This window comes from Aquila chrysaetos, chromosome 15 (genome assembly GCF_900496995.4).
Source record: "Aquila chrysaetos chrysaetos chromosome 15, bAquChr1.4, whole genome shotgun sequence".
Taxonomy (NCBI): Eukaryota; Metazoa; Chordata; class Aves; order Accipitriformes; family Accipitridae; genus Aquila; species Aquila chrysaetos.
Window position 1 is genome coordinate 6,415,856 of NC_044018.1, and position 25,982 is coordinate 6,441,837.

The 25,982-nt window shown below is 42.2% G+C and overlaps 2 protein-coding genes across 9 annotated transcripts; one reads left to right on the forward strand and one right to left on the reverse strand.

Annotated features, from left to right (window-relative positions):
• The first annotated feature begins 1,049 nt into the window (after positions 1-1,049).
• ENPP4 (ectonucleotide pyrophosphatase/phosphodiesterase 4) lies at positions 1,050-11,409 on the forward strand. Of its 5 annotated transcripts, none has more exons than XM_030037774.1 (4): positions 1,050-1,325; positions 3,034-3,898; positions 4,851-5,021; positions 7,464-11,409. In XM_030037774.1, the coding sequence occupies exons 1-4, from the start codon at positions 1,203-1,205 to the stop codon at positions 7,823-7,825; spliced, it is 1,521 nt and encodes a 506-aa protein (XP_029893634.1). In that variant the 5' UTR covers positions 1,050-1,202; the 3' UTR covers positions 7,826-11,409. The 5 variants fall into 5 exon arrangements, with proteins under 5 accessions (XP_029893634.1, XP_029893633.1, XP_029893632.1 ...); XM_030037773.2 differs by having other exon boundaries at positions 1,142-1,328; positions 3,037-3,898; positions 7,461-11,409; XM_030037772.2 differs by having other exon boundaries at positions 1,142-1,325; positions 7,461-11,409.
• Positions 11,410-11,728: 319 nt separating this feature from the next.
• Positions 11,729-25,102, reverse strand: ENPP5 (ectonucleotide pyrophosphatase/phosphodiesterase family member 5). 4 transcript variants are annotated; one of them, XM_030037776.2, is made up of 4 exons: positions 25,003-25,102; positions 21,264-22,124; positions 17,209-17,385; positions 11,729-15,827 (listed from the first exon to the last, which is right to left on the reverse strand). In XM_030037776.2, the coding sequence occupies exons 2-4, from the start codon at positions 22,117-22,119 to the stop codon at positions 15,457-15,459; spliced, it is 1,404 nt and encodes a 467-aa protein (XP_029893636.1). In that variant the 5' UTR covers positions 22,120-22,124; positions 25,003-25,102; the 3' UTR covers positions 11,729-15,456. The 4 variants fall into 4 exon arrangements, with proteins under 4 accessions (XP_029893636.1, XP_029893637.1, XP_029893639.1 ...); XM_030037777.2 differs by having other exon boundaries at positions 25,042-25,099; XM_030037779.2 differs by having other exon boundaries at positions 21,264-22,127; positions 25,023-25,049.
• Positions 25,103-25,982: the final 880 nt, after the last annotated feature.

The window sequence follows — 25,982 nt, forward strand, 5'->3', positions numbered from 1 at the left end:
TGTGTGGCCGAAAGGGAGCAGGAGCCACGGAGAACAGGAGGTTTGCAGTCACGCTGACAACCGCCGCTGCCTTGCGAAGGCCACAGCCGCGACACCCGCAGAGGAGGCAGGTTACCGGCATCCCGGGGGGACGCAGGGCTGCTCCCAGTAACGCCGCCCGTCACAGCCACAGCAGACCCGGCAAACAGCCCGTACCCCTTACCAGGGGGGGGCCTCACCGTCCGCCCCTCGGGGGCCAACCCACCCGCATCCCAGCCCAGGGCGGAGGGGGCCAACACGCCTCTCGTAAAAACCCGTGCTCCCCTGCAACCCGCCACATTTCCCTGCCTGGGACAGCCGCCTCCCGCAGCTCCCCGCAGCCCTGCTCCTCTCAGCCCCCTCTCCCCCCGGCTCCCTACAGCTCCACTCACCTCAGCCCCCCCGGCTCCCTACGGCCCCCTCACATCAGCCCCTCTTCACCTTAACTCACCTCTCCTCAGCCCCCCGGGTTCCCTACAGCTCCTCTCACCTCAGCCCCCATTCACTTCACCTCAGCCCCCCCAGGTCCCTACAGCCCCCTCACATCAGCCCCTCTTCACCTTAACTCACCTCTCCTCAGCCCCCCCCGGCTCCCTACAGCCCCCCTCACCTCAGCCCCCATTCACTTCACCTCACCTCAGCCCCCCTGGCTCCCTACAGCTCCCCTCACCTCCCCTCACCCCACCCTGGCTCCCCACAGCCCCCATCACCTCCCCTCAGCCCCTCTTCATCTTAACTCACCTCTCCTCAGCCCCCCGGGCTCCCTACAGCTCCCCTCACCTCAGCTCCCCTTCACCTCACCTCAGCTCCCCTGGCTCCCTACATCCCCCTCACCTCAGCCCCTCTTCACTTCACCTCAACTCACCCCCCCTCAGTCCCTACAGCCCCCTTTCACCTCACCTCACCTCACCTCACCTCACCTCACCTCCCCTCAGTCCCTACAGCCCCCTTTCACCTCACCTCAGCCCCCCCCGGCTCCCTACATCCCCCCCCTCAGTTCCCCTCAGCCACCCCCTCCCCGCCTCCACGTCTCACAGCGCGACGCCCACTCCGCCGGAACCAATCGCAGCTCCCGCCAGCGGGCCCCCGACCAATCGCACCCGGCGGAGGCCGGGCCCGCCGACGAGCTCCCCGCGCTAGCGCAGCCCCCCCCGGCCAAGGCACTGCTCGCTCCGCGGCCGCTAATGGCAGTTGAGGGCGCGCTGGGCGGCGGGTGCGCAGGCGCTCTGCTCGTCCCGTCCCGTCCCGTCCCGTCCCCCCCGCCGCAGCCGGTCACCTCCAGCGCCGCGACGGAGCGGGCCCTCACGGTGGGCTCGGGGCGGAACCGCGGCGGGCGGGGGGGGGTGTGTCTCCCGCCGGGGGAGGCTGTGGTGACGGGGGCTGCCCGGGGACAGGGCCGCGGGAACCGGCGGCGGTGCCTCGTCCCGGGGACCGTCTCGCTGTAAGCTTTCGGGGCCGGGATGACGCGTTCCTTTACCGAACGGAGCGGCTGGAAGAGGCGGGCGGGAGGTGGAGAGGTTCGAGGGCCGGGGGGGGGCGGCTCTGTGTAGCCGGCTGCCGTCCCGCGTGGGGAAACACCGGTCCTCGGAGGACCTGGGAGCTGGGGTTGCGGTCTGGGGTCTCCCTGCGCCGCGAAAAGCTCTCGTTCTGCTTTTTTAAGCACCTGAAAACACGGAACGGGTGATTTCCTGCTCCACTGCTCATCTCATTTCTGGTTCCCCCCCCACACACCGTTATAGGGGCTGTGTGTTACAAGTCCTCTGTATCAGGAGATATCTTAATGCTGTTTTTGACGATCCTTTCTTCCAACAGTTGTATCTTCTAAAGAAATTTTAACTGTTGCTTGGGGCGGTGGTGGTGATTTCCCATGCTTTGAATTCCTCTCACTGCTAAAGCTTTAGCTAACATTAAAGCTACTTACACTTTTAAAATAATACAGTTTTAAAGAGTTTTGGGGAAAAGGTTGAGATAGGCCAGAAGATGCTACCGCAGTTAGGAAAATACCTGCTGTTCCTCCTACAGTCACCCTAGTTTGTGCAAGTGAGATAAAGGAGAAATTTGCTGGAGTGAGGCTCTTGAGAAGTAAATATGCTGTGTAACGATATTGCAGAAGTTTTTGTGGAACCTGCAGCTTCACTTCCTCTTTCTTCAAGGCTTATAGAATAATTATGGACCTTCCTGGACAGAGTACTCCTGTCACACATCATAAGCTTAGGGGGGGGGAAAATCATACTGCTTACAAATCATACCTTGCATTCGTAATAGTCATGAATTCCTTCGTGAGAAATACTTGCCTTGTGGCCAAGGTTACTAATGATATTTTTAGGTTTTTGAGAGAGAGAGAGAAATACGATATGTAAAGAACAGGTTTAAATACTGTTATGGTAGATGTACAACTGCTTAGAAGGAAAACAGAAGTAGAAGCTACTCCTGGCAGTTCCATGTATAGAGTAAGCAATGAGTAAATAAGAATGTTGAAAGGCTCAGAAGTCTTCCAGCAATTTGAGAGGGTGGAAACTGTGGAAAAGGAAAGGTGGGATGAAAAAGAAAAATTAGAATTATAGTAGAAAACAAACTTCTGGTCTGAACAGTGATGTATAAGCAGGATTTAGACTTGCAAAGGACTCTTAAATGTGGAGCCGGAGTTGTTCAGGTGCCTGTGCTTGAACATGAGGAAAATATACTGATTGTCTGTCTTGAAATATAGAATCGTAATAAGACACACAGAATGATGGAATAATTGCTTAAAAGAGAGAAAACAATTCTTCCTTTCGTTTAGTCTGGAATGAAAAAAAATCTCATTGCTCATTTGTTTTAATGCATGAAAAACTATGATGATATATGAGAAACATCTGAAGTCAGTAGGGAAATATAGACTGTTGACTTCAGTGGTTGTTTAGACTGGTTATTTTGCAGTTAACCTCGATAAGGAAGATTTCCATAATGTATAGCTAGTTAAACTGGTTCCAGTACAATTATTTTGTGTTACATGCCTTATCTTTTTAAATTTTTCAGATACATCTGATTACCTGCTGGAAATACTTTGAAGTATCAACAATGAACTCGATGTTAACATTGCTTTTTTCTGGAATAGTTGCCTGTTGTGCTCACTCTACTGGGGATTCAGTATCCAGGTTACTCCTTGTGTCCTTTGATGGCTTCAGGGCTGATTACTTGGAAACCTATAAACTTCCTCATCTTCAGGAGTTCATTGAGGATGGTGTGCTCGTAAAACAAGTTACAAATGCTTTTGTCACCAAGACTTTCCCAAACCATTATACCATAGTGACAGGCTTATATGAAGAAAGCCATGGCATCGTGGCTAATGACATGTACGATGCAGATGCCAAGAAAAAGTTTTCACAGTTTAATGATTCGGATCCCTTCTGGTGGAATGAAGCAGTTCCAATTTGGGTAACAAATCAAGAGCAAGGAAATGGAGCAAGTGCTGCTGCAATGTGGCCTGGTACCGATGTAAAAATTAACGATACGACCCCTCAATTCTTTTTGAAGTATAACTTTTCAGTAACGTTTGAAGAGAGAGTGGAGAAAATTGTTGCATGGCTGAACAGCTCTAATCCAGTAGTCAGTTTTGCTACATTATACTGGGAAGAACCAGATGCAAGTGGGCACAAGTATGGACCAGATGACACTGAGAACATGCGCAAAGTATTAGAAGAAGTGGATAATCATATTGGTTTCCTTACTAATAAATTGAAGGCTTTTGGTTTGTGGGACACTATTAATATCATAATAACAAGTGATCATGGAATGGCCTCCTGTTCTGCAGAGAAGCTAATTATCCTGGATAAATGCATTGGTCGCAATAACTATACTCTGATAGACAAGAGTCCGGTTGCTGCAGTGCTGCCAAGGCAGAGTAAGTTTTGGTTGTTTTAAGTTGTACACTGAGAATTAAATCTTGTTTGTCTTACTGCTAAAAAGTACGCACTATGGTAGACTGTTCACATCTTTTGCAAAACCAGTATAGTTCATGTTGCAGAACGCTGACATCATTTAATGAATAAGCTAAAGAATGTTTGTTTATTTAGAAATTACTTTGTTTTGGTAATCAATGGGCCAAGGAGAGTTTCTTGTCAAATTGCTATGGTGGTAAAGATGGTCCCTGTATATAGCTTGTTGAGAAAGTAGATAGGCACTTAGTATGGCTGCTGTCTTGTTGCTCACTTAGTCTATACGGTTGTAATTCACAGTGAGCATGAAATAAACTGTCATGTTTATTCACAATGAAAAATGTCATTGTCTAAACTTGCAAGTAAAAATCGAAACCCAACTTTGATTGCTTTACCACTTCTGTTTCTGTGAATGAAACTTCAGTTTTCATACTGTGAATTCAATTTTTGTATTTTGGAGTGGTTACTAACAGGCATGTCTTAAATCATGACACTGCTGGTCTCAGTTTCCGCAACTGTGGCCAGACTGAAGCAATTCTAATGAACAGAGTGATTTATACAGTAGCAAAATTTAACACTTACTGCTTTGGATAAAATATTGACTACTTTGGTGTGCGATTGCTTTCTCTTGATTTCTGTGCTTGCATTTTGCCCTCCTCCCCTGCAAGCCCAGAGGGTAAGTTGAACTGTAGGTCTGAAACCATAGCTGTGAGGTGCTGATTTAAAATGAGAGCAAATTGTGAAATCCACCTCAATACATGTAATGTTTCATTAGGGACATGAAAAAATCCTTTTCTATATGCCTTTTAAAAAAATAATTGTTTTGAAAGAAATGGATCTTAGGTTTAAAGACAGATAATTGCAGTAAATTGGGTACATAATTTCCAGCTGTTTCACATGCGTTTTTTTCCTTGGCAGACAAAAGGGTCGTGTATAACTTACTGAAAAAATGCAACAGTCACATGAAAGTATATCTCAAAGAAGAAATTCCAGACAGATTTCATTATCGTCATAATAAGAGAATTCAACCCATAATTCTGGTTGCAGACGAAGGCTGGACAATTGTACAAAACGAGTCACTTTCAAAATGTAAGTGTTTTTTCCTCATTTGTGCTCTTGGTGGGTTATGTTGGTAAACTGTCTTGTTTTTATTCCAGCCATCTGTAGAATGGTCCTAGTTTAGCTAGTGGAGTCTTGGCACTGTATCTTTAGGAACATCTCAGCATTTTCTGTAACATCTCAGCCTGAGCCTGGAGTGTTTTAACAGATGAGGAAGAGATGAGGGATATTCCGTTGCCTAAAGCACTTTGTCATGTTCAACTTAATAGCCTGTGGTACACTTTTAAGAGTTATCTTAGGCAAGTTAGCAGTCTGTCTCAAGCTTCTACTAGAGTGTGGCTTAACTATTTTTTGTATATAAAATATATATATATATATATATATATATATAGGGGAGCGTAAATTGAAGAATGCAAGACACAACATTTAATGTTACAGTACATATATGAGGAAACAAAAACAAATGGGAGGGAATACTAAAAATAATAGGAACACAACAATAATGGTCAAAGAAGCCAGAGTTCTTCCTGTTAGGGCCATCAAATAGCATGTTTTAAAGACAAAAAACAAACAAAAAAAATTCACACAGTGCATTGCTAAGCTGTGCGCTTTCTTCCTGCTAGATGCTATGAATGTCAAATTACATACGTATGTATGTGTGTATATATATGTGTGCATGTGTGTGTTTATAGATATGTATATACATACATACATGTATATATAATTCTTGGAAGAAAAATTCATTAATAGGAATTAAATACAAAGGTGCCAACTTCCAGATAGTTTCTGAGCAGCCAGCAGCTCGAGGCTGGTTGGTATGTCAGGGCTAACCCTGTTGGATACTTCCCAGACTCCCTGTTATGACTGCTGTCAGAGACATGATGCTGGGTGGCGTAAACTCCCGCTTTCACCCAGTTTGGCTCTTCTGTCTGCCCTTTGCACATCTAAGTTCAAATTTTTCTCATTATTTGTACAAAAGTACTGCTTTTAATGTAAGATATGTTTATATTTTAATTACCCTCCAGATTTGCTACAATCATCTTCAAATTGACAACACTTAGCAGAGGTGTTCTCTAATAGAAGTCTCTTTCTTGTTTATGGTTAGATCCAATTTCATGTATCTAAAACAGTTAGTAAGTGTATATTTATAAGTAATAGCATTTTATCAGTTGAAGTGAATCACTTTTCAAAACAATTTTGCTAGCCAAGGCTTCCTAGAAGCCGGCAGGGGAGGTTTTAGCCTAAAAGGCTATTTAAATGTTTATTGTACTTGTCTTCATGGACAAAGTGGAAGTGTAATGATTAGCAAGGGTACCAATACCTGTACTGTATCTAGCAATGTTAGCACACACCAGCCCTCCTACTTCAGAGGTGAAATATAGGAAACTTCATTGGAGAGGGGACTTGGAACAGCTCTGTTCAAAACGAGCAAGTAGTAAAAGGAAAAAAAATGTGATCAAGAAACATAGGATTGCATTAAAGCAAACAAACAAGGTGCAGTGCGGTAGTGTCTTTGTGGTAACAAACACAATGGTGGAAAACATTAAAAAGGAATATTGGAAGTATACTGAAGTGATGACTGTAATGTAATCAATAGGAATCTTGACATTTCACGTCAGAAACTTCAAGGAAGCAGCAGCTGAGGACAGTTCTCAGGGAGGCTTGTCAAACTGTTACTAATAAATGAACTCAAAACTTAAATGCAGTCACTCAAATACTGTGCTGTGTGTGCTATGAGAAATTTTTGGCATCTTGGACAGATTTTTCAGCCATGTTACTAGGAAATTTGACTATGGCTGCTTTTTAGCTGTTTATATTCCACCAAAAATAGGAGTGAGTAGGTCTTAAAAACCTACCAAACGTTCAAGTACTGGTGACTTTGTAGCCACAAACGTTTTGTTGTATGCCTGTCACAGACATCATAATCCTTTGACTGTTTTTTTGGGTTTGACTATTTGGGTGTCCCTGCACCTGAAGTACCTAATCTGATAAGCATGATTTCAGGGTACTTAATATGCTTGAACCTAACACTATCAAGGGGAAAGTGCTTGGCTTTTAAGAAGTAATTAAAGTGTCTGCTTTGCAAGGGGGAGATGTCTTTCCAAAAATCTGAGAAGTACCAATTTGCATTCCAGCTACGGACTCGTCGTGGAGTGGCAACATCCTTTTCAACTTTGGCATGAGGAGTGGGAAGGGGAAAACTGAAAATGTTGATGACCAAAAGGAAAAGAGATAATGGTGGGGGGGAACCACGGCTGAAGACCAGTATGGGAAAAGACTTCTGGGGATCGGGGAAGAGGGAAGGAACTCTGGGTTCCTTCAGTGTTTCATCCAACAGCTGCTTTTATGTTCTGCATTAGTCCCTGGTTAAAATATATGCCTTTTGGGGGTGGGGGAGAGACAGGGAGGGGAATACTTGATATGCAAATGCAAACTGTGACATTAACTCTTTACTTTGCATTTCTCCAGTAGGTGACCATGGCTATGACAATGCTCTCCCAAGCATGCATCCGTTCCTGGCTGCTCGCGGGCCTGCTTTTCATCGGGGTTACAAGCAGAGCACAATGAACAACGTTGATATTTACCCCATGATGTGCCACATCCTGGGACTGACACCACAGCCCCACAATGGCACTTTCAGTAACACCAAGTGCTTGCTCGCTGACCAGTGGTGCACAAATATTCCAGAAGCTATTGGGATAGTTATTGGGGCTTTTATGATACTGACTACTTTCACCTGCATTATAATAATCTCAAAGAATAGAGTAGCTCCCCCACGGCCATTTTCCCGACTTCAATTACAGTATGATGATGACGATCCTTTAATTGGATAGCATGCAGGGAGCCTGGTCTCACTTGCTAAATAGTGATTTCAGGAAAAAGAGTTTGAACTTGCACTGGATGGCATTCTTTGATGCACTTTAATGGTATCTGTATAAAATACTGTACAGCCAGATCTTGTTAACTTGTTTGTATGTGCTACCTGACTAGGAGTCCTGTAAAAATATTTTCGGAACAAAAGGGTGAACAGGTGGCTTTCTGCTGGAGGAGATGCTTAACAAAATAAGGATGCTTAGTTTTTCCCTCAAGCCTTTGAACATTTTCCAAATTAAATTCCAGAGTATGAACTAGCCAGGATAGATTAAGTGAATTTTAACATTTGTAAATTATAATTGGTTTTTTGTATTATTAAATTTAAATTAATGGTGACTTCTTTTATTGTTCTTGTACCTGTATTGGAAAGATCTTTTTTTTGTAAGAGTTGGAAGTTGTATTTGGACAGTCTGTTCTGATTTGTTCTTAAATTTGGGGATAGAGGGTGTAGAGAAGATCCAATACTTCTGTTTCAACCCTAAGCCAGCAATATGACAAGAAACTGGTGAGAAGGAAAATGGAAGTTGGTGAGGAAAGAATTGGTGCATATCACTTCTATTTTGAGCAATAAGTATGTGGTTCAGCAGTTACAACACGGGGCAGATGGCTCTGACATTTCTAGACGTGTGTCTGTGGATGTCTTAGTTCCACAGTTCCTGCACTCGGAGAGTTCGGATGGTAGTACTTGCTTATCTCACGGATGCCGATTTAATCTGAGAATCCTTGGATTACTCAGTTTAATGGGCTGTAGTAGTAAAATTACTGCTTCTAAACCCTGTGAAAAGTTTTTCAGGTGTAAACTCTGCTGTAGGTGGTTCTGACCTGTGTACCAGCTGATAGTTATCTTTTGAAGGCTGTCATGTGCTAAAAAGCAACAGCTGGAAGTTTGACATGCAATCATCAAGCAAGGATTCCAAACTCTTATTTTAAACCCTGGAAATTTAAGGGGAAAAAAGTAATTTCTTTTTTGAGATAAGATCTGTTACCTGTACTGTCTAAGTTGTATAGATGTAAAGTTCTGGTGAAGACCAGTGCTAATGGTTCTCTTAACTGAAACTCTTTTGATTCCTTGTTAATGGTCAAGTTTAGTAACTTGCCATAAGAAAAAATTAATTTGATTTAGAAAGCCTTAGTGGTACCTTACCTTTTAGTGAGGAAAGAATGTGAGTTAAATTGTTAATGCTAACCCAAAAAAAGAACTATAGTTACCAAGTCCATTTCCTACAAGTTTGATGGTTTTAAGAAATGAGAGAGCTGAGGCACCTGGTAGCATGCAACATGGTTTCTTGTTCACAAGCTCAAATTCCATGCAATTTGGTATTAGCCATGGACTACCTTTTAGTGATCCAACTGGAAGGAAGTATGGACTTCAGAGGGAAGGGTTACTTTTAACTGCCCACTGAAAAAAATACATTTGAGTTTTAAAAATGGTTTGTGGAAGCTTTACTAATTTGTATCTTTCTCTTTGAGGATTCTGTTTTACTGATTAAAAACACAATACAAAAACTAACCTGTTCTGGTTTTTCACCCCCCTTAAACTACTATTACTACTTATTGACTAATGCTTTACTCTGGATTAATCTGAACTTGAAAGAGGCTCAGGCCCCTTGAAAAATCTGTACCGTTACTGACAGTATACTGGATTTTAGGCTGTTGATATAATAGAGCAATAACTAGACTGAACACAGAAGTCACTTTCTTATCCTGCTGGAAGATTTAAAGTAATTAATTACATACAGTAAGAGGTCAGGTTAATGAGTAACTATGAAGTGAATGTTTTGCAGGGTAGAACCCAGGCTTAGAGATGCTGTAAAAGGGAGGATGCTGGAATTCCTATGTTGGAGAGAGCTGTTAGTTTTTTTTGATTTTGCTAATAACAGCTGCTACCCTCAGAGGGTGGCAGACTTGCTGGGAGCTGCTTTGCATCATCTATATATGGAAAGGCTTGCCTCAGCTAAGTTATCTTTATCTTTCTGGCAGATGTCGTAAGACCAAACTGTACTGTCCTCTACCTGTGAGGGTTTTTCTCCTAGATGCTAAAGCTGATTGATTGATTAGCACAGTATATGCTCCACTCTACTCTTCCTTTCTTCCTCCTTCCCCCAAATAGTTGTCATACAGTGTGTGACTGATGTGCTTTCAGTTCCTCTCTGCATCACTACCACAGGCCAGGTGTCAAGGTTACCACCAAAATTTTAATTACCAGAAATGTAAATGTTGACTGAAGTGCAATGGCAGCACTCTAATCTCAAATACAAATATTGTTACAGATGGGGAAATCTAGGTCTAAATGCATTTCTCCTCCTAGCTCTGGTTAGCTCCTGGTAAGAACTGCTATAGGCAACTGAGCTCTTATCAAACCAGAAAGTGAGTGGTAGTATCTAGCAGAGATCCTTATGACCCTCTACTCCTCCCTTTAGCATTGAGACTAAACAGTGCTGTTGTAGGAAGGGTTTAAAGAGAAAGTTTAAGTATTAATCAAGAAATAGGATAAACTACGTGCCAATTGCATTGCTAATTATTTTCAATTCCAAAGATGCAGTATGTTCTATAGAATGCTGAGTATTCTTCCTGGCACAGTTCTATGCTGCTGGCAGGGAGGGTTCAAAGTAGCTCTTGTACATCCAGGATTTCATACAGATCATGTACAAATCAAGAGAATCTAGAAAAACACCTCTTTCTCCTTAGAGACAAAGTTGATATATTTAAAGATGATTATATTTTTTTTTAAATAGTGTTAGTGCCTTAAACATGATGAAATATTTCCACTACCTAGTTACGGTTTGTATGAATTATTGCTTGTGAAAGTCAGCAGCTGATTTCCTTTTGAATAGCGAATTCAAGACAAGAACATAAGCAGCTGTGGCTTCCGCCTTCCTCAAAGCTGTGATAAAGGAGACATCCCACAACAGTTTGTGGCAACATGTAATGACTTGCTAAATATACACAACTCTGCAATGTTCATACAGGGCATATTAATTTAGGAGAACTTCTTAACACTTAAACTAGCACTGAAGTTTAGAAGGCAATAGGGGAAGTTCGTAACACTTACTTCCCAGTAGTAAAGACTGATGTTTCATTATATTGACTGCCTCCAAAAAGGAACTCTCAACACTGGGTAAAGAAGCCTTAAAACATCCACCCCTCTGGGTTTGTATGCTTTTTGTCCATTAGCACCAGGAAATGGTTCCAGAATTGAGGCAATTTCAACTAACTATAGGTCCAAAACACTTGTTTCAGGGGGAAGTTTAACTTCCTATAAATTGAAAAGAATGTATTACCTATGAAAATAAACCAACAAACAACATCATGTACCTCCAAGGATCAGACCACAGGGATATATGGTTACTTTAAATATGCATGGTACCACCTTTTACTGTTTTTTGCAATAATAGAGATTTGTTAATATGATTCAGATTAGGATTTCGTTATGGAAGGGCCATCCATTTGCAATGCTGCAGATACCACTATTGAACTTGCCACTTTCATGTGCTTCCAACAATTTTTGTAGTCTAACATCTAATAAATGCTTCCATTACCTTTACTGTAGTACAAACATGGCATTTCTTGAAAGATACGTACAGCAGCATAGGCATGGCCAAGACAGCATCCATGGCCACTATTTAAGCAGAGAAAAAGATTTGGAAGTAAGCCTGTTATATTTGCATTTTACAAAGCAGCAGGACTCAACAACTGCGCCTTTGTCATTCTGCCCACACACAGCTCAAGATTGTGTTGTTCCACGCTTCTGAGAAGTCACACTGCACAACCCTTCATGTGATAATAGGCATTTTTGCACCTTTTTTTTTTTTTGAGACCGCATTTATTGTTAACAGCTTTACTGCAGCTCTTTACCAAGAAAGTCTGGAAGACATTTTTTATTAAAGAAAGAAACTGTTATTTCCACTTACAGTAGCAAGGTGGGAAACAAGGAGCCTTTTATATAAGAAAGTTCTATCACACTTCCAGTTATTTTTAATAAAGGCATACACTATGGAGTACAAGAAATAGTTGGGATACATATGAGTTAAGGCCATTCTCCCCCAGCCATCCCCCCCCAACTCAAGTTTTTTTCCAGAAGTGTTTTTAAATGAAGCAAGCACTCAATGCTTGATGGCGCTACAGCAAAGATGTATTTCAACTTCAGCATTTCCAAACGGGAAGAAACAAAGAAAAGGTTTGACATCTCAAAGTATGCTTCACAGGTCAATAATGAAAGACAAAATCATGCAACCTTCTCAGCTTCCAAGCTTAACTTACAGGTACTATACAGTGTACACTTTCCAATGTACATCATAAAAAGTATCATATACACAGAAACCAAATCGCACCTCCTCCCCAACGAAAACGGAGTCTGAAAAAAATCTCACATCACATCAGAGAAAAAGTTGGTATTTTTCTCCAGTGACATTATATGTGCTTTCAATTTGATTAGGCATACACCCAACAACTTAAAACAGTGTTTAACACTGGCTAGGCAAATACCCTAACAAGGTAACTACTCAAGAGGTACCTGCAAATAGACCTAAGCAATAAAGGAAACATGTTTACACCTAAACTGAAATACCCAAATGCTGAAAGATTCCCTTCAGTTTTCTATAAAGTTTCATTTTACCCTCCTCAAAGAAGGGTTTTACAGTGCAATACAGAACAACAACATCAAGAATTCTCATGTTTGTGTTACCAGTCTATTTTGACTATTATTGTTCCCACACCCTTTGTGAGGGAAAGCCTACTGCTCTTCCATTGTTGCATGTTTGGGCAGGCAAACCTAAGGCCCAGGATGACTGAACAACACTGACCAACTTTGCCCCCTCCTTAAAATCAAGGGTCAGTTTGGCTGATGATAGAACTACACCTGTCACAATTAAAAAAGTGGGAGTTTAATGAACACCTCTGAGGTTACAATCCAGTTATTTTTACATCTGCCATAAGCATTGCTATGAAATTACTGCAATAAGAAAAAATTTCTATTAAAGAAGCAGGTTCCAAAGTGAGAAAGTGTGCAACTGAAGTAGCTACAGGAGAGGATTACAGCATCTCCAATTTTTAGTGTTATTCCCTTAACTAAGCCTGTAGATCTTTCTTTAAAACACACACGAAACTTGTACTACAATTGTTTCTAAGTTGCAAATAAGCAAAAGGTGGACTCAATGCATCAATTTGCTATCTGCCATCCACTTTTTGGAAGGTAGCTAGGGAAGTGATTAGTAACAATTTAGAGGTTTAGGTTTTCTACTCAGACTTCCCCATCCTCTCTAGAAACTACTGTGAACATCATTACTGCTTTCATCTTTCAGCCTGAAAAGCCCCTGCAGCATTCATTTTTAGCTGGCATCAGCAAATGAAACTTAAGACATACCTAATCGTCAGCTCCACTAAGAATCAGCTTTACAGTATCAGGCACACCTAACCCAGATGTTTTGCTTCAGTGTTTTCTTAAGAAAATGGCAAGGTAGGAAAACAAGGCTGTATGCAGAACAGTAACAGCAGAATTGCAGAGATGAGTCAGATTAAGTTACACAAGACTTCATACATATCCCCCAAATTAAGGGGCTGTCCTCCAACAGATCTGCTAGTTTCCTGCCTCCCTAAAGCTACTATTACAGCTAGACTTTCAGCATATACCTTAAGTTGGAGTCTTTCATTGCCTTCCCTCTCAAGAACTCATTGCAGCTAGTTGTGGTCTCTGGAAACTCCCACATCTGCCTGCAAAACAGCTTAATGTTAAGCAAGTGTCCGTGCCATCACAGAGGAATCCAACAGATTACTTCCGACGCAGTGAGCACCAGAGAGTCATCACGGAGGCAGCGAGAAGCAAGCTCCCTTCTGAACTCACCTAGATACCATTCATTAAGTCTGGAATTAAGTTCAGCAAAATGAGTCTTGTACTTGCAGTTAGACAGCTTGTTGCAGCTCCTTGCTAGGTCTGCTAGCAACCCTCCCAATTGCAGTATTAGACTGTTAGTCACACCATTAGTTTGACAGAGCACATCCAAGGCCAAGATGTTCCCATCTTTGCCCTCTGCTGGGTGCTGTAGATAAAGCAATAAATTGCACTTAGAGAAATACCCGACTGAGTGTTTGTGTGAATCTTGAAAGGTTCTTTCTCCTTCAGGCACTGTACTCGGAAGCAAAGTGCAGAGAAATACTAACTGACACAGGGAGGGGAAAAAAAAAAATTCAGCTTTCGAACAAGTCTGACAACTAGACAACTTTTCTCACTTCATACCATGTTTTTCATACAAACCTGAGTCAGCAGCTTCTCAACTACTATTTAAGTGAGCTTATCAATAAAACCACAAATAGCAAGAAGATTAATTGCCCCACACAAAAGAATCAGAGTAATATATAGTTTTGTTGACTCAGAATTAATAATTTTCCCTGACAGAGACTTTCCTCTGGAAGAACAAACTCAGTCTTACACTTTTTTTCATATTAAAGTGTGCTTTTTCAGATTTAAGAGTATATATGGCTTAGGATTTATACGGCTGTTCCTTAAATTGTGTGCCTAATCCTACTCACCAAATTCTAAGGTCCACCCAGACATATCATATAAAACACAAGATAGCAAGCCAAACTCATACTAGAGAAGTCTCACACTAGAGAAGAGTTTCCAGCAATGGGTCAGATGTTACACCCAGTGACAAGCACTCTTGAAAACAGCTTGTACATGTAAGTTCCTTAACTGATTCATCTGCCTTATTCTGAAAGAACCCTCTTACCCCGGAAATACAAGATTCCATTTGGATATACAGGTGTTGTGCTTGTATGTGTCTTTAAACTGCCAGCTACATGGAATTCTTAGAAAATTTAGTCCAGCGTACAGGAAACAGTAGAAAAAGTAAAGACCTACATTTACCAAAAATCATACCTAAAATTGTAAAGACCTATATTTACCTAAAAAAAAAAAAAAACAACTTAAAAAAAACCAAGTAGTTTAATGCTGATTGCTAAAGGCAATACCACCTAGATTCATATTTTGGGGCTACAGTTAACACAGTACTTTAAATAAATATGTCTAACTCTAAATTTAGACACTTAGCATTGCATGACCTAGCTTAATAATAATGTTGTTTTCTGCAGGATTTAGTCCACCAAGCTATGTGTAATGGTGATCCATGCAAAAGTTTCCTTGGGCAAGGAATTACAAAAAAAACCCAAAGGAGTCTATTCACATTCAGTGACTTGTTAGAATCTAAGAGACTTTAAAAAAGCCTCTCAAAAGAAGAAGAGGGGGTCGAAAATTAAATCACCACATAACAGTCTGTGAAGTGCACCTCAGTTGATGTTATTTCCCTAAAAGTAGCTCAGAATGAGGTATTCAAGGTCTATTGTCACTACACATCTACATACATACACAGCTTTCCGCGTTTACCTAGAATATTTTCAACGTCTGAAGGATTTAGCAGTGGTAGGGTGAAACAGAAACATGCTCTTTCTCTGCATACCTAGTACGTACATACGCCATGGTACCAATGGATCAGCATCCATTTCCTTTTAGTCCACATATTTATGCTAATCCACCTCTATTAATTTTTTTTGTATAACCTTATTTTAAGCATCAAACAGGAAATAGTACCAAATGTTACTAATCTTGCAACAGTGGCTGGGCAGCTTCAGTATGTTGCATTTGCATGGTATTTGCTTGGGTGAGGATAAAATGCTTAACAAAAACTGCAATAAAAACCATAACAAGAAAGCTGCCCAGAAAGACTCCTACAACAGTAGCATAGGTGTCTGCTCCAAAGGCTACAGGAACTTCTTCAGCAAGTATATCTTTCACAGCGTTGAACGAACCATTGTTTGGCAGTGGGTTAATATCAAGTAGATGGCACAGCAAGGGGTACAAGTCTGTAGCATTCATGACTTCTTTGGTGGCATTCTTTCTGAAAGCAGGCCCAACTGCCAAAAAAATTGGATGCATTTCTGGTAAGATGTTGTCATATCCATGATTACCAACTAGAAATAAAAGATAGATAAAGGTCAATATTCTGAAGTTGCAAAACAAGCAATGAACCTTTTCCTAGAATTAGCATAACACAGAAAAGGAACAGCCATCATTTATTCTTGCAGAGGTTTAAAAGAATCATTTTGATCAACAGCACAAATGTTTCCTAGCAAATACCAAGTCTCAGAACCACAAAGAGAAGATGCCTTAAAAAAAGAATGGAGAGCACTATTTAAAAAAAAAAAAAAAAAAGTAAGCTCACATGGTAGTAACAGCACTGTCAATAGCATGCTATGCTACACTGAAATTTCCTTGATTCTCCTCAAGTCAAAACTCCAACTTTGCAACTGGACCAGATCTCTTAAAAAAAAAAAAAATCCATGTAGAGATAGACTGTTTGACACCTAGTAGCGGACAGAACTTAGGCTCTGACTGCTTTGACACTTTGTCCAGTTTGGTGCACTATTTACTCATCAACAAGGAAGAAGTTTACAGATCTCACTAGTGGGTCTCCAGTGACCCTTCCTTACAGGGGCACTAAAAACTCTGAACAAGTAAATAAACATGCAGGCACAAAAAGCTGCTCTCATCATCTATCAACAACTGAGAAACTTGTTAAGTCTTGCAGGTAATGCTGTTCAGCTTCATAACCAGCAGCAAAGTTTAAGAAACTTAAGAACTGACCATGTGACACCTATATCTTTTCTCCTAGATAACCAAAAGTTACAGTTTACTGTTTCCATTCTATCTATAATAAATCTCAAAACCCCAAGGTGAGGAACTTAAAAGTGGGGTTTTTTTCCTCCAAATCACCTAGAACGCACATTATCCTATAAGGCAAAGAAAAATCACTGGTATAGAGTAACACAATATTCAAAGACTCTTTCTAGCAATAAAACGAGGTTACCATAAGTGAAGGCATCCACAGAAGTTGAGGACTTTCCAGAAAGCATTCTTTTATTTCCAACCCAACCCTTCTCCAGTAAATAAATAGTACATGATAAAGAGCAATGCTATTCATCCTCTATGCAACAAGTTCAGTTACAACTTTTTTTTTTTTTAATCTCTCAGGAAGTGCTTGTCAGTTTGCTAGATCTTGCAAGACTCCCTCAAGTATGTGACCACTAACACATGTAAATGATCTTACCTTGGTAAGTTTTAAGTTTTAGAAACTGTAAGTCCAGTCCCCCTCCCCTAACAGTAGGGTGCTTCCCATCCCATCAGGAAAAAGAAATTATAAATTCTACACACTTAGCTTCAGAGTTTTCCCTCCCAGTCTTAAAAAAAAGGGGAAAAAAAAAGTTAACATTGGTTGAGATTGGAAGAGAAAGTATCATGTAAGATCTCTGACTAGGAAGATATAGCAAAACACTGTAAATACAGAATACTTACATTGAAAACCATCAGACTTATTATATACAATTTCCCATCCTTTATCAGCCACTGCTAAGATTGGCTGAATTTTACTGTTGTGTTTGTAATGTAATCTATCCGGAATCTGCTCCTTTTTATATACAGTCATGTTGGGATGAGCACTGGCCAAAGCTTCATATACTTCATCCAGTTTGCCTTCAAACAAACAAAAGAAACAAAAGACAAAACTTAAACATACCAATATGTTTACTGAACTCACCAGTAGTTTAAATACAACTGAAAGAAGAGGGCAAAATGCACTTTCCCAAGAGCTAATTATAGCTGTAAGAAACAACAGTGGATTACAATGCACACAGAATTTCCTGTGAGAAATCCAGAGCGTCATTCACAGTAAGATCACACCTGGCATCACACTTCACAGCCTGTTCCTAAGCAGTAAGTGCCTTGCTAATTTTAGAAAAATCCCTCACTTCATAGTTATCAGAATGTAAGCTTCTCACAAGAATGAGTTAGAAGGCATTCAGCTAAGTCTCACAGAAAAGAAACCAGCTCCTCCTAGCTCCGTGCAAAGCTTGAAAGCAAGAAGATGGCTCCTAAACCTGTTTATGAGGTAATGTGCATATTAAGGCCATATTCTGTCTCTCCCCCCGTTGGCTATGATGACAAGTGACACTTTTTATTTATTTTAAAGCAGTTCAACTGTTAGTTGCTTTCCTTAAAAGGCCAAAGAGAACAGCCACTTTGTTTCTTGGCATCTCTGAAAAACAATTGGGTTCTCTCAGAAATAAGTTATTTCTCCTTCTGCAAGATGCTCCAATAAACAGCTACATATTTGACCTCATTTGATTCCCAGTTTTGATCTACCATTTTGATGACAAGTTTAGCCAATTTCGAAAAAAGTAGCTAGTTTGTTGCTATGTACCATGTAACATCATAGTATTAGCAATTAATTACCTAGGGAAAAGCAAAACTAGCTTGCATTAATCTTTCAGCAGAAGCCCTCAGGTCACAGTCCAGATGCTGCTAACATATTAGGAGCTGTACAAAGATTGCAGAGTCCTAAGCAGGGAACACAGGACAAGCATACAGAGGGACAGGTTGGACCAGCATATGAAGATGGCACTTTTGGTTTGGAACTGTCAGCCACTCTGTATATTCAATAACGGCTAACAGCACTACCTACTCCTTTGTATTCTTAGTGTCTACTCCTTTCCCTTCCCTAGTCATCTGCTGCATAACAAGCGTAAATCCTTAAAAGCTGTACTATCACAACCAAATAAATAGGCATTTTCCACCCCCAATTCTTTATTTGCTTTTTTTCAGTTTCTGAGCTTTTCTTTCCAGTAAAAAAATCACTGAACAGCCAGAAAGCAGATGGACAAGCTGGAACACCAGCACACAGAAAAGAGGAACCAGGACACACAGACAGGAACACAAAAGCAAGTTCAGGAACCTACATCTGAGCAAGGTTCTTCAGCGTCATTCCCCATGCCCCATTTAAGCACAGATTCCTATTGAGGGCTATGCAGTGTATATAACAGACTTCTGTTATATACCAAATAACTCAGCCCCATGACTTTGTGCTACACGCATGTGCAATTCACTTGGACAGCCGAGTTCACAGTTAGTCTCTGCAGGCCAGTTTCAGTGCTACAAGGTCTGAAGCACAGCTGGAAGAAGTTTACATTTTCTTTGTGGCCAACACTGCTGGTTTTAGTAGATGAGTGGGATTTAAGCACATCCTGTCATTTTGACTCATTTCTTGCTAGCTCTGCCTTCACAGCTAGCTGTACGTCCTGCAGCAGGCGTTCCTGCGTGTGAGCTCTTCTCTGACTCTCTGTCCTGAGAAACTATTGCCTTGATGACCACAAGAACAAGTGCTTGGTTTGACCCGAGACACTGCCTGAAGTAAACGAAAGATAAACTCCTGTCTACCATTTATAGCATGCGTGAAGTTTTGAATACATCTCAGGAAAGAAACGTTTGTGAGGTGCCCAATGTCTTTAAAGAAACCATCTTCAGTTTCCCTCAGTTCCTAGGATCCTGTATAGAAATAGAATGATGCATAATGTTTCTTATCTCAAATTGGCATTAAAAAAAAAAAAAGACTTAAAAGATTCACTAAACTTAAGAAACACAATAAAGGTCAAAATGAGACAGCAAAAGTCCATATATGATAGAGATAGTTGCAGAAACAAGAAAAGGGAGTCCAATCTAGCATTTCTAGGACTACATTAGTAACAAAATTAATTTTGTTATGCTACTTTTCTATATGGGGTAACAGGGAGGAGAAGCCCCAAATACAGCAAACTATGATTTTACACTAAATTAATTATTTGAATTAATACATTTATACTGAATGGAAGAAAAAGGCCAGCTTCACCAGCTGTGCTACAGGTACCATCTTCATGAACATATAATTAGCTCCACACACACTAATACACTAGCATAGTTAAATAATGGCTTTAATCCATCTCTTGGGGATGAAATATGCAGCCAAACAGTTTAAGTAGCAGAAGTTGCCGTGTATTTAAGCATTGAAATTTTTTCTCAATGTCTCACTAAGTTTTACCATTCCCTTGGTCTAAGCAAGATGAATGGACTAACTGTTGAAGAATCAGTCTTATGTCCTTAAGTGTATGTTATTTCATAGCTAAACTGAGACTGAAGCTCACTGGTTTATAATAAAAATTACAGCTGGTAACAGGGAAGGAAGGAATTTGAGCTGTGCTCAAAACTGCTTCTTGTTTATTGGTAGTGTAATAAATATCTGAACCTCTGGCAAAACCAAATCCAAGCTATTCCTGAAATCCATTGAAATGGCTTTTTTACTATTCTGTTATCTAATTGCTGCAGAGATACTATTTCTTTTCAGCATTTAGCAGACAGGAGAATCAGGTTACGCATCTTCAAGTTCTCATTTACTGCATTAGGGATGTTTCAGCACTAACGCTTACTTTTACAACTCCTTTATTTGGTAACGAGAGCATCCTGGACAACCGTGTTTGTCTCCATTAGGATGGAGCTCCCGAACTCAGCTCTTCTATCACCACTGAGAGAAACAGTGCCCAGCAACAAGCGCCTGAGTGTGCTCAGGCAGCAAATTATCTCAGTTTGGACATACTAACATTTTAGTCTGGAATATTCTTCAAACTAAAAATGACAAGAGACATTTGTTTACATATTTAAAGGTCACTTACGTCTGCAAAATACCCTACCTGCTGGGGCATCAAATACAGAGTGCTATCCATTAGTGATGCAAATATTACAGAAATCTTAAAACACACCTTTTCAGAAGGCCACCTTAAAACTCAACTTCCAAATTAGCACCCCTGCCCACACAAAAAATTGCTGTTTTCCAGGTTAACACATTCGCACCAAATACTTATAGCTTTTGATCATCAAAATAAAGAGCGGCACCTGTACGTGAGTGACACTCAACACACACCTGACACTCAAGCAACCCTTCAATGACTGCAACTAGACTTCAGATTTCAATTCCAACAGGATTCTTGCCCAGCATTATCACATATGATATGAACATAACATACGGTATGAACATAACTGGCTGGCTGTTCAGCGTGATGGGGAAAAAAAACCTGAAGCAAACTACAATAGTTGGCAGCTAATCAAATAGCCAACACAGGCTTTCTTTTTATCAGAGGTCTGCATCTGGTTTCAGTTTACTGTTTGAGTTGGAAATCTAATTCCTCCACTATGGCTTTAGCATCTTGATGAAAGGCAAGATATGTTAACACTCAGTTGTTATCCATCTAGAACGCCATTCATCCTTGATAACGGCATTAGATTACTTTACTTCTCATAAGGACTAAAGGACAGTTGGCAGTATTAGTCAATAATAGATTTGCTCACTTTTCATTTCAGAAAGTTAATCCGGGCTTTTGACAGAGCTAGCAAAAAGAACAAAGACGTGATCCTGCAAGTACTCCTTGTTCAAGGCTGATGTCCTACTGGCATCAGTGCTGCTACCACCACTTCAGTTAAGGAACAAGTCTATAAAGTTTTGATACTCAAGTATTTTCTTCAGAGAATTTTACTGCTATAGCTCCTACCTTCTTTTGGCAAAATAGCTACTGCAGGAGAATGGTCGATGACTTCATAGAGCTCTCTATTCACGTACTGATCAAGCTCAATGACCCTTTCCGAGGAGGACTGTGACATTCCATGATCACTTGTGATTATGACATTTATCACATCCCACAGCTTTGCTTTCTTCAGTTCAGACATAAGATATCCCAGCTTTTTGTCAATATCGCTAATTATCGGACCCATAAGTGGGTTTTCTGGGCCCAGAATATGGCCCATCTCATCAGGCTGTTCCCAATATAGGAGACCAAAGTTTATGGGTTCTTCTGATGTAAACCAGTCAATAAGCCTAGCAACTCTATCTTCAAAGGAAACAGATTCATTGTAGGGCATATAATATGTAGGAAAGACTCCATGTATTTTCACATCTGTTCCAGGCCACATAGCTGCACCGGTTTTATGTCCTTCCTTCTGGTTCGTGACCCATATTGGGCTGGCTTCTTCCCAGAACTTGGAGTTATGGATATCCATTGTGTTCAGAGAAAAAGTTTCATTCAGAATAGGATCATACATCTCATTAGCAACTATACCATGGCTTTCTGCATAGAGACCAGTCACCATTGTATAATGATTAGGATATGTTTTCGTTATAAACACATTAGTGACCTGTTTGACATGAACACCATTCTCCATGGCATAATGAAAATTGGGAGTTGAGACTTTATAGATGTAATCCCATCGAAATCCATCAAAAGATACTAGCAACGCTCTGGGCTGGAGAGACAATGCACTTGGAAGAAACAGTAAGAAAACTGCCAGGATCTTCCAATAACAGTTCATGACTATTCTGAAAGGTATTCGTCCCCTCTTCTGAGGCAGCATGGCATCTGTTGAGCAGAGACAGAAGATTTGTTTGCATTAGCTTGTCTGTCAAAGTCATAACTCGGTTTTAAGAATGAGTAGCTAAAATATTCCCTATGTATTTATACAGCTTGCTTTACTAACACTGAGCACTCCAAACATAGGAACGGGACCTTTTACCTATCAGTTATATTGATATCCCAATTTCAGAGATGGGAAGTGAGACACTACGATTTGTTGAAGGAAACACAGTTCACAATGCAACTTCTTTAACCGACACCACTGCCCAACCTCTTCCTTTTTTTCTTCCAGCTCCCAATACACAGGAACTCCTGCTCTTGCAATTTGACAAGTTTTTGAGTATTTTCTGTACTCAATGTTATAAGAAACTGCCCTATGAGAAAGCTGGTGCTTGTTAAGAGTTAAGATGTAAACAGGGGCAGTTCTCACCTTCAGAATAACAAGGTCCATCTCTATCAGAACTTTATAACCCTCATTAAAATCTCTGGAGCATTACTTCTCTTCTGTGCAAGTGTGGCACAGACACACTAGCATCACATGGCAGACCAGCGGATGGGAGCAGGAAGGCCCCACTGGAACTGGAGAACTCTGTGCCTGCACAGCTCCCATCGGGGAGAGGGAGGGCAGCTAGAAACCATTACAGCTTCTCAGCCCCGACACTTGGTACAGTGTTACTAAACATGCCGAGTACAATTTCTAGTGGAGAAACTAGCAAATAAGAGTTGAATTTCAGATACAGCAGTATATCCATTAAAAGGTTTTGCTGCTTAAAAGGGGTCAGATCAAGACTTAAGACAAACAAAGAGCAGGAACATCAGTTTCCCAACATTCTGTCACATCTCTAACCTGATCGTAGCTTCCCTACATAACCAAGCTCTTCTTGATCAGCTAATTCTGACACTCACTACCAAAGGTCACTTCTAGTGTACAGACAGCTTTACAGACAAGAACGTATACAAGTCATACAAGTCAGTGCGCAGTTTAAGTTCTAACTAAACACTTCTGTCTCCGAATGGATTGGAAAGAGGTGGTTGAAAGATTCACTGGTAGAGTTGTGAGCCACTGGAAATACTACATCTTTCAAGCAAGCATCATCTGTCCTTTCCAGTCAAATACCGCTGCAACCAGAGTGCAAGCAGCTTGAAGTACGCAAGACCCAAGAACTATAATGCAAATCCCATCCACGAACTGCAGGAGATGGTGACCACTACACACTGTACCCTAAAGCATTTGCTCCCTAGATAAACATTCAGCACTAATTCCGATTATATGACTCAAGGATGTTGACTATTCCTAGCTATGACTGGCACTCCTTATCTAATAGCATGACATAATATGCCACATAATTTCATATGGTATTGGGTTGTACTCCCCTGCCTCAGTTTCCCTCTGCCCTTTCCAAACACTTTCTTGTTCAAAACTCAGTTATCTAACTCAAAGTAAGATCCCTATAAGAACCCTCACACAGGATTTCCCTATCTGTAACTGACCTAAAATTACGTGCTAATACTCCCCACTTCTTGCTCAACAGCATCATTTAACCACAAGACCAGATACTGTTCAATCCAAACCTGCATGTGGACTGAAATGATACCCCACACAGTTCCCTTTAGGTTCCTGTTTTTCAGCAATCCTCTGGAACAAGTCACTACTGAAATTCAGCTGGAAAACAGTGATCGTGTAACCAATAAATCCATATGAATATCTGGAGTACATTAAACATCCTAGTTAATATAAAACGTTATAGCATAACAAGCATCTGAATACCACTGCAATGAAGGAATAGGATTTGTCATTTTGGTAGAACCCAAGATATCTTATATGGGAAATTTTCCTACTCCAATTCCCCAGCTAAATCTCTCATTTACACTGGAAAACAGCACAGGCACTATTGACTTGCAGGTAGTCAAATGTTACACCAAACTTGCATGTCTCCCAAAATTAAAATCCATGCCTAAAGTCCTGCTAAGAATAAACTTGACACTTGGAGGCATAACTCCCCTTTCAGCCAACACCACAGACCCAAAGGCTGCGGAGTCACTCAGTTTCACCCGATGTGGGATTTCTTTCAGCTGAATCTGAAGGGAGAAAGGGAAACATGCTGTTGTGTCCATCTGAACCCCACCCACCAAACTAAGCATAGCCCATGGCTGAGTCGTAAATTCCCCCTTCTGGCGAGCGACAAGTATGAGTTTAAGTCCTCTCAAGTGAAATTAGCTCCTTACTTCTGAACTTTACACAGTTAATGATGTCAACATCACCGAATCCTTTAATTGCATATTCTTAATAAATAATGGTGTGGGTGTTTTTTTTTCAAGGCCCTCTTATACCGGTCTTCACTGGAGACAACCTGAGCACCCCTACTGATCCGTCTCTCTCCAGAAACCCAGCACCACAACGGACGGCTCCAGGGCCCTGAAGGGGCTCCGGTGGGACGAAGGCATCTGGCTGCCCAGGGCAGGGAGCTGCCACACAGACAGACAGACAGACAAGTGCCCAGGGACCTGTTCAGCAGCCGGAGGAGCCCAGCACACAGACGAACGCCAAGGGCAGCCCGGCATTCCCCCACACAGCAGTCCCCGACCGCGGCCGGACACCTCCGTGGAGGGCTCACTTCACCCTGACAGGCCAGCCAGCCGAAGTCAAGCCGGGACTCACGAAACCCACGCTCCCTCAGGCGAGAGACCACCTCGACGCCCACGGCGGCCCTCACCGAGGCCCACCCGGGCCTAAACGAACCGCTCGCCCCCGGAGCCCTCGCTCCGGTCCGGGCCACCCCAGCCCCGGGAAGCGCAGGAGCGAGGCCGCGGGGGCCTCCCCCCGCCCGGCCGCAGGGAGGGAGGGAGCGAACGTTCCCCCGGAGGAGCCGCGACCCGCCGTTACCTGCCGGCGGCCCCGCAGCGCAGGCGGAACGACACCCACCTCAGCGGGCAGCGGCGGCGCCCGCACGTAACGGCCGCCCGCCCCGCCCCGCCCCGCCCCGCCTCTCCTCTCTGGGAGTGGCCAGCGGCGCTGTCACTCAGCGCCGGATAACGGTCAGGGCGCGGTGAGGGGAGGGGCAGGCGGGCTGGCGGCCGGGCGGAGCCGCCGCCTCAGGCGCCGGGCGGGAGCGGCGGGCGTTGCGCTCGGGGGGGTTTTAACGCTTTCCCGGTGGTTTTAACGCCTCCCGGGTGCCCCCGGCTCGGGGAGAGCGGGGCCTGGCGGGTCTAGAGCCGGGGAAGTGGTAAGGGGGCCGCTGGGTGTCGTGGGATTGCTTTAAAGGGAGAAGAACGAGGGCCCAGGCTGGGCAGGGTGCGCTGTGACCTGACTGAAGGCAAGGAGCCGAGTTCGCTTCCTGGGTATCTGTCTGCAAGGGCTTCCTCGGTTAAAAACAAACCCCAAACTAAACTGATTTTGAGTCAGGTGTTTTTCCTTTTGCCTCCTCTTGTCTTCTGAGGCTCTGCGTTCTCCATTTTTTTCCTGGCAGGTATGCTTTCCTGTGTTGTGGTGTTCAAGAGCTGTAGGCATACCCTGGAATGAAGAGGAAAATCAGTTTATTCCTCCTCGTCTCGCTAGAAACTGAACTGCTGAAAGGGGACAAAGGCCGAGCTGGGTTCCCGCCTTTACTAGGCAAGGATCTGTGCTACGTAGAGGTCCAAAGCCCATGGCTTGTGTACATACACAAACCTTACCCCACTTTGTGGCAGTGTAGAAAACCGTTACGCTTCTACTGGTGCATAGGAACATGCTACTTATTAGTCACTTCATAGCCGGCACTGGCTAACTTACACATCCTTCTGGTGCAAACAAGCATTGCAATGCAAAGAAAACAAAATTTGTGGGTTTTTTCCTTTTTTTTTTTGCCTAATCCATACAGGATGAAC

Excerpts from the sequence above, each read along its gene's own strand:
- ENPP4 (XM_030037773.2), top strand. The coding sequence starts at position 1,203 with ATGGCAGTTGAGGGCGCGCTGGGCGGCGGGTGCGCAGGCGCTCTGCTC. Across the intron at positions 1,329-3,036 it reads CGGAGCGGGCCCTCACGGTG|CATCTGATTACCTGCTGGAA; the intron begins GGCTCGGGGCGG and ends ATTTTTCAGATA. Across the intron at positions 5,022-7,460 it reads AAACGAGTCACTTTCAAAAT|TAGGTGACCATGGCTATGAC; the intron begins GTAAGTGTTTTT and ends GCATTTCTCCAG.
- ENPP5 (XM_030037776.2), bottom strand. The coding sequence starts at position 22,119 with ATGCTGCCTCAGAAGAGGGGACGAATACCTTTCAGAATAGTCATGAAC. Across the intron at positions 17,386-21,263 it reads AGCTATTTTGCCAAAAGAAG|GCAAACTGGATGAAGTATAT; the intron begins GTAGGAGCTATA and ends GTTTGTTTGAAG. Across the intron at positions 15,828-17,208 it reads TAAGTCTGATGGTTTTCAAT|TTGGTAATCATGGATATGAC; the intron begins GTAAGTATTCTG and ends TTTTATTTCTAG.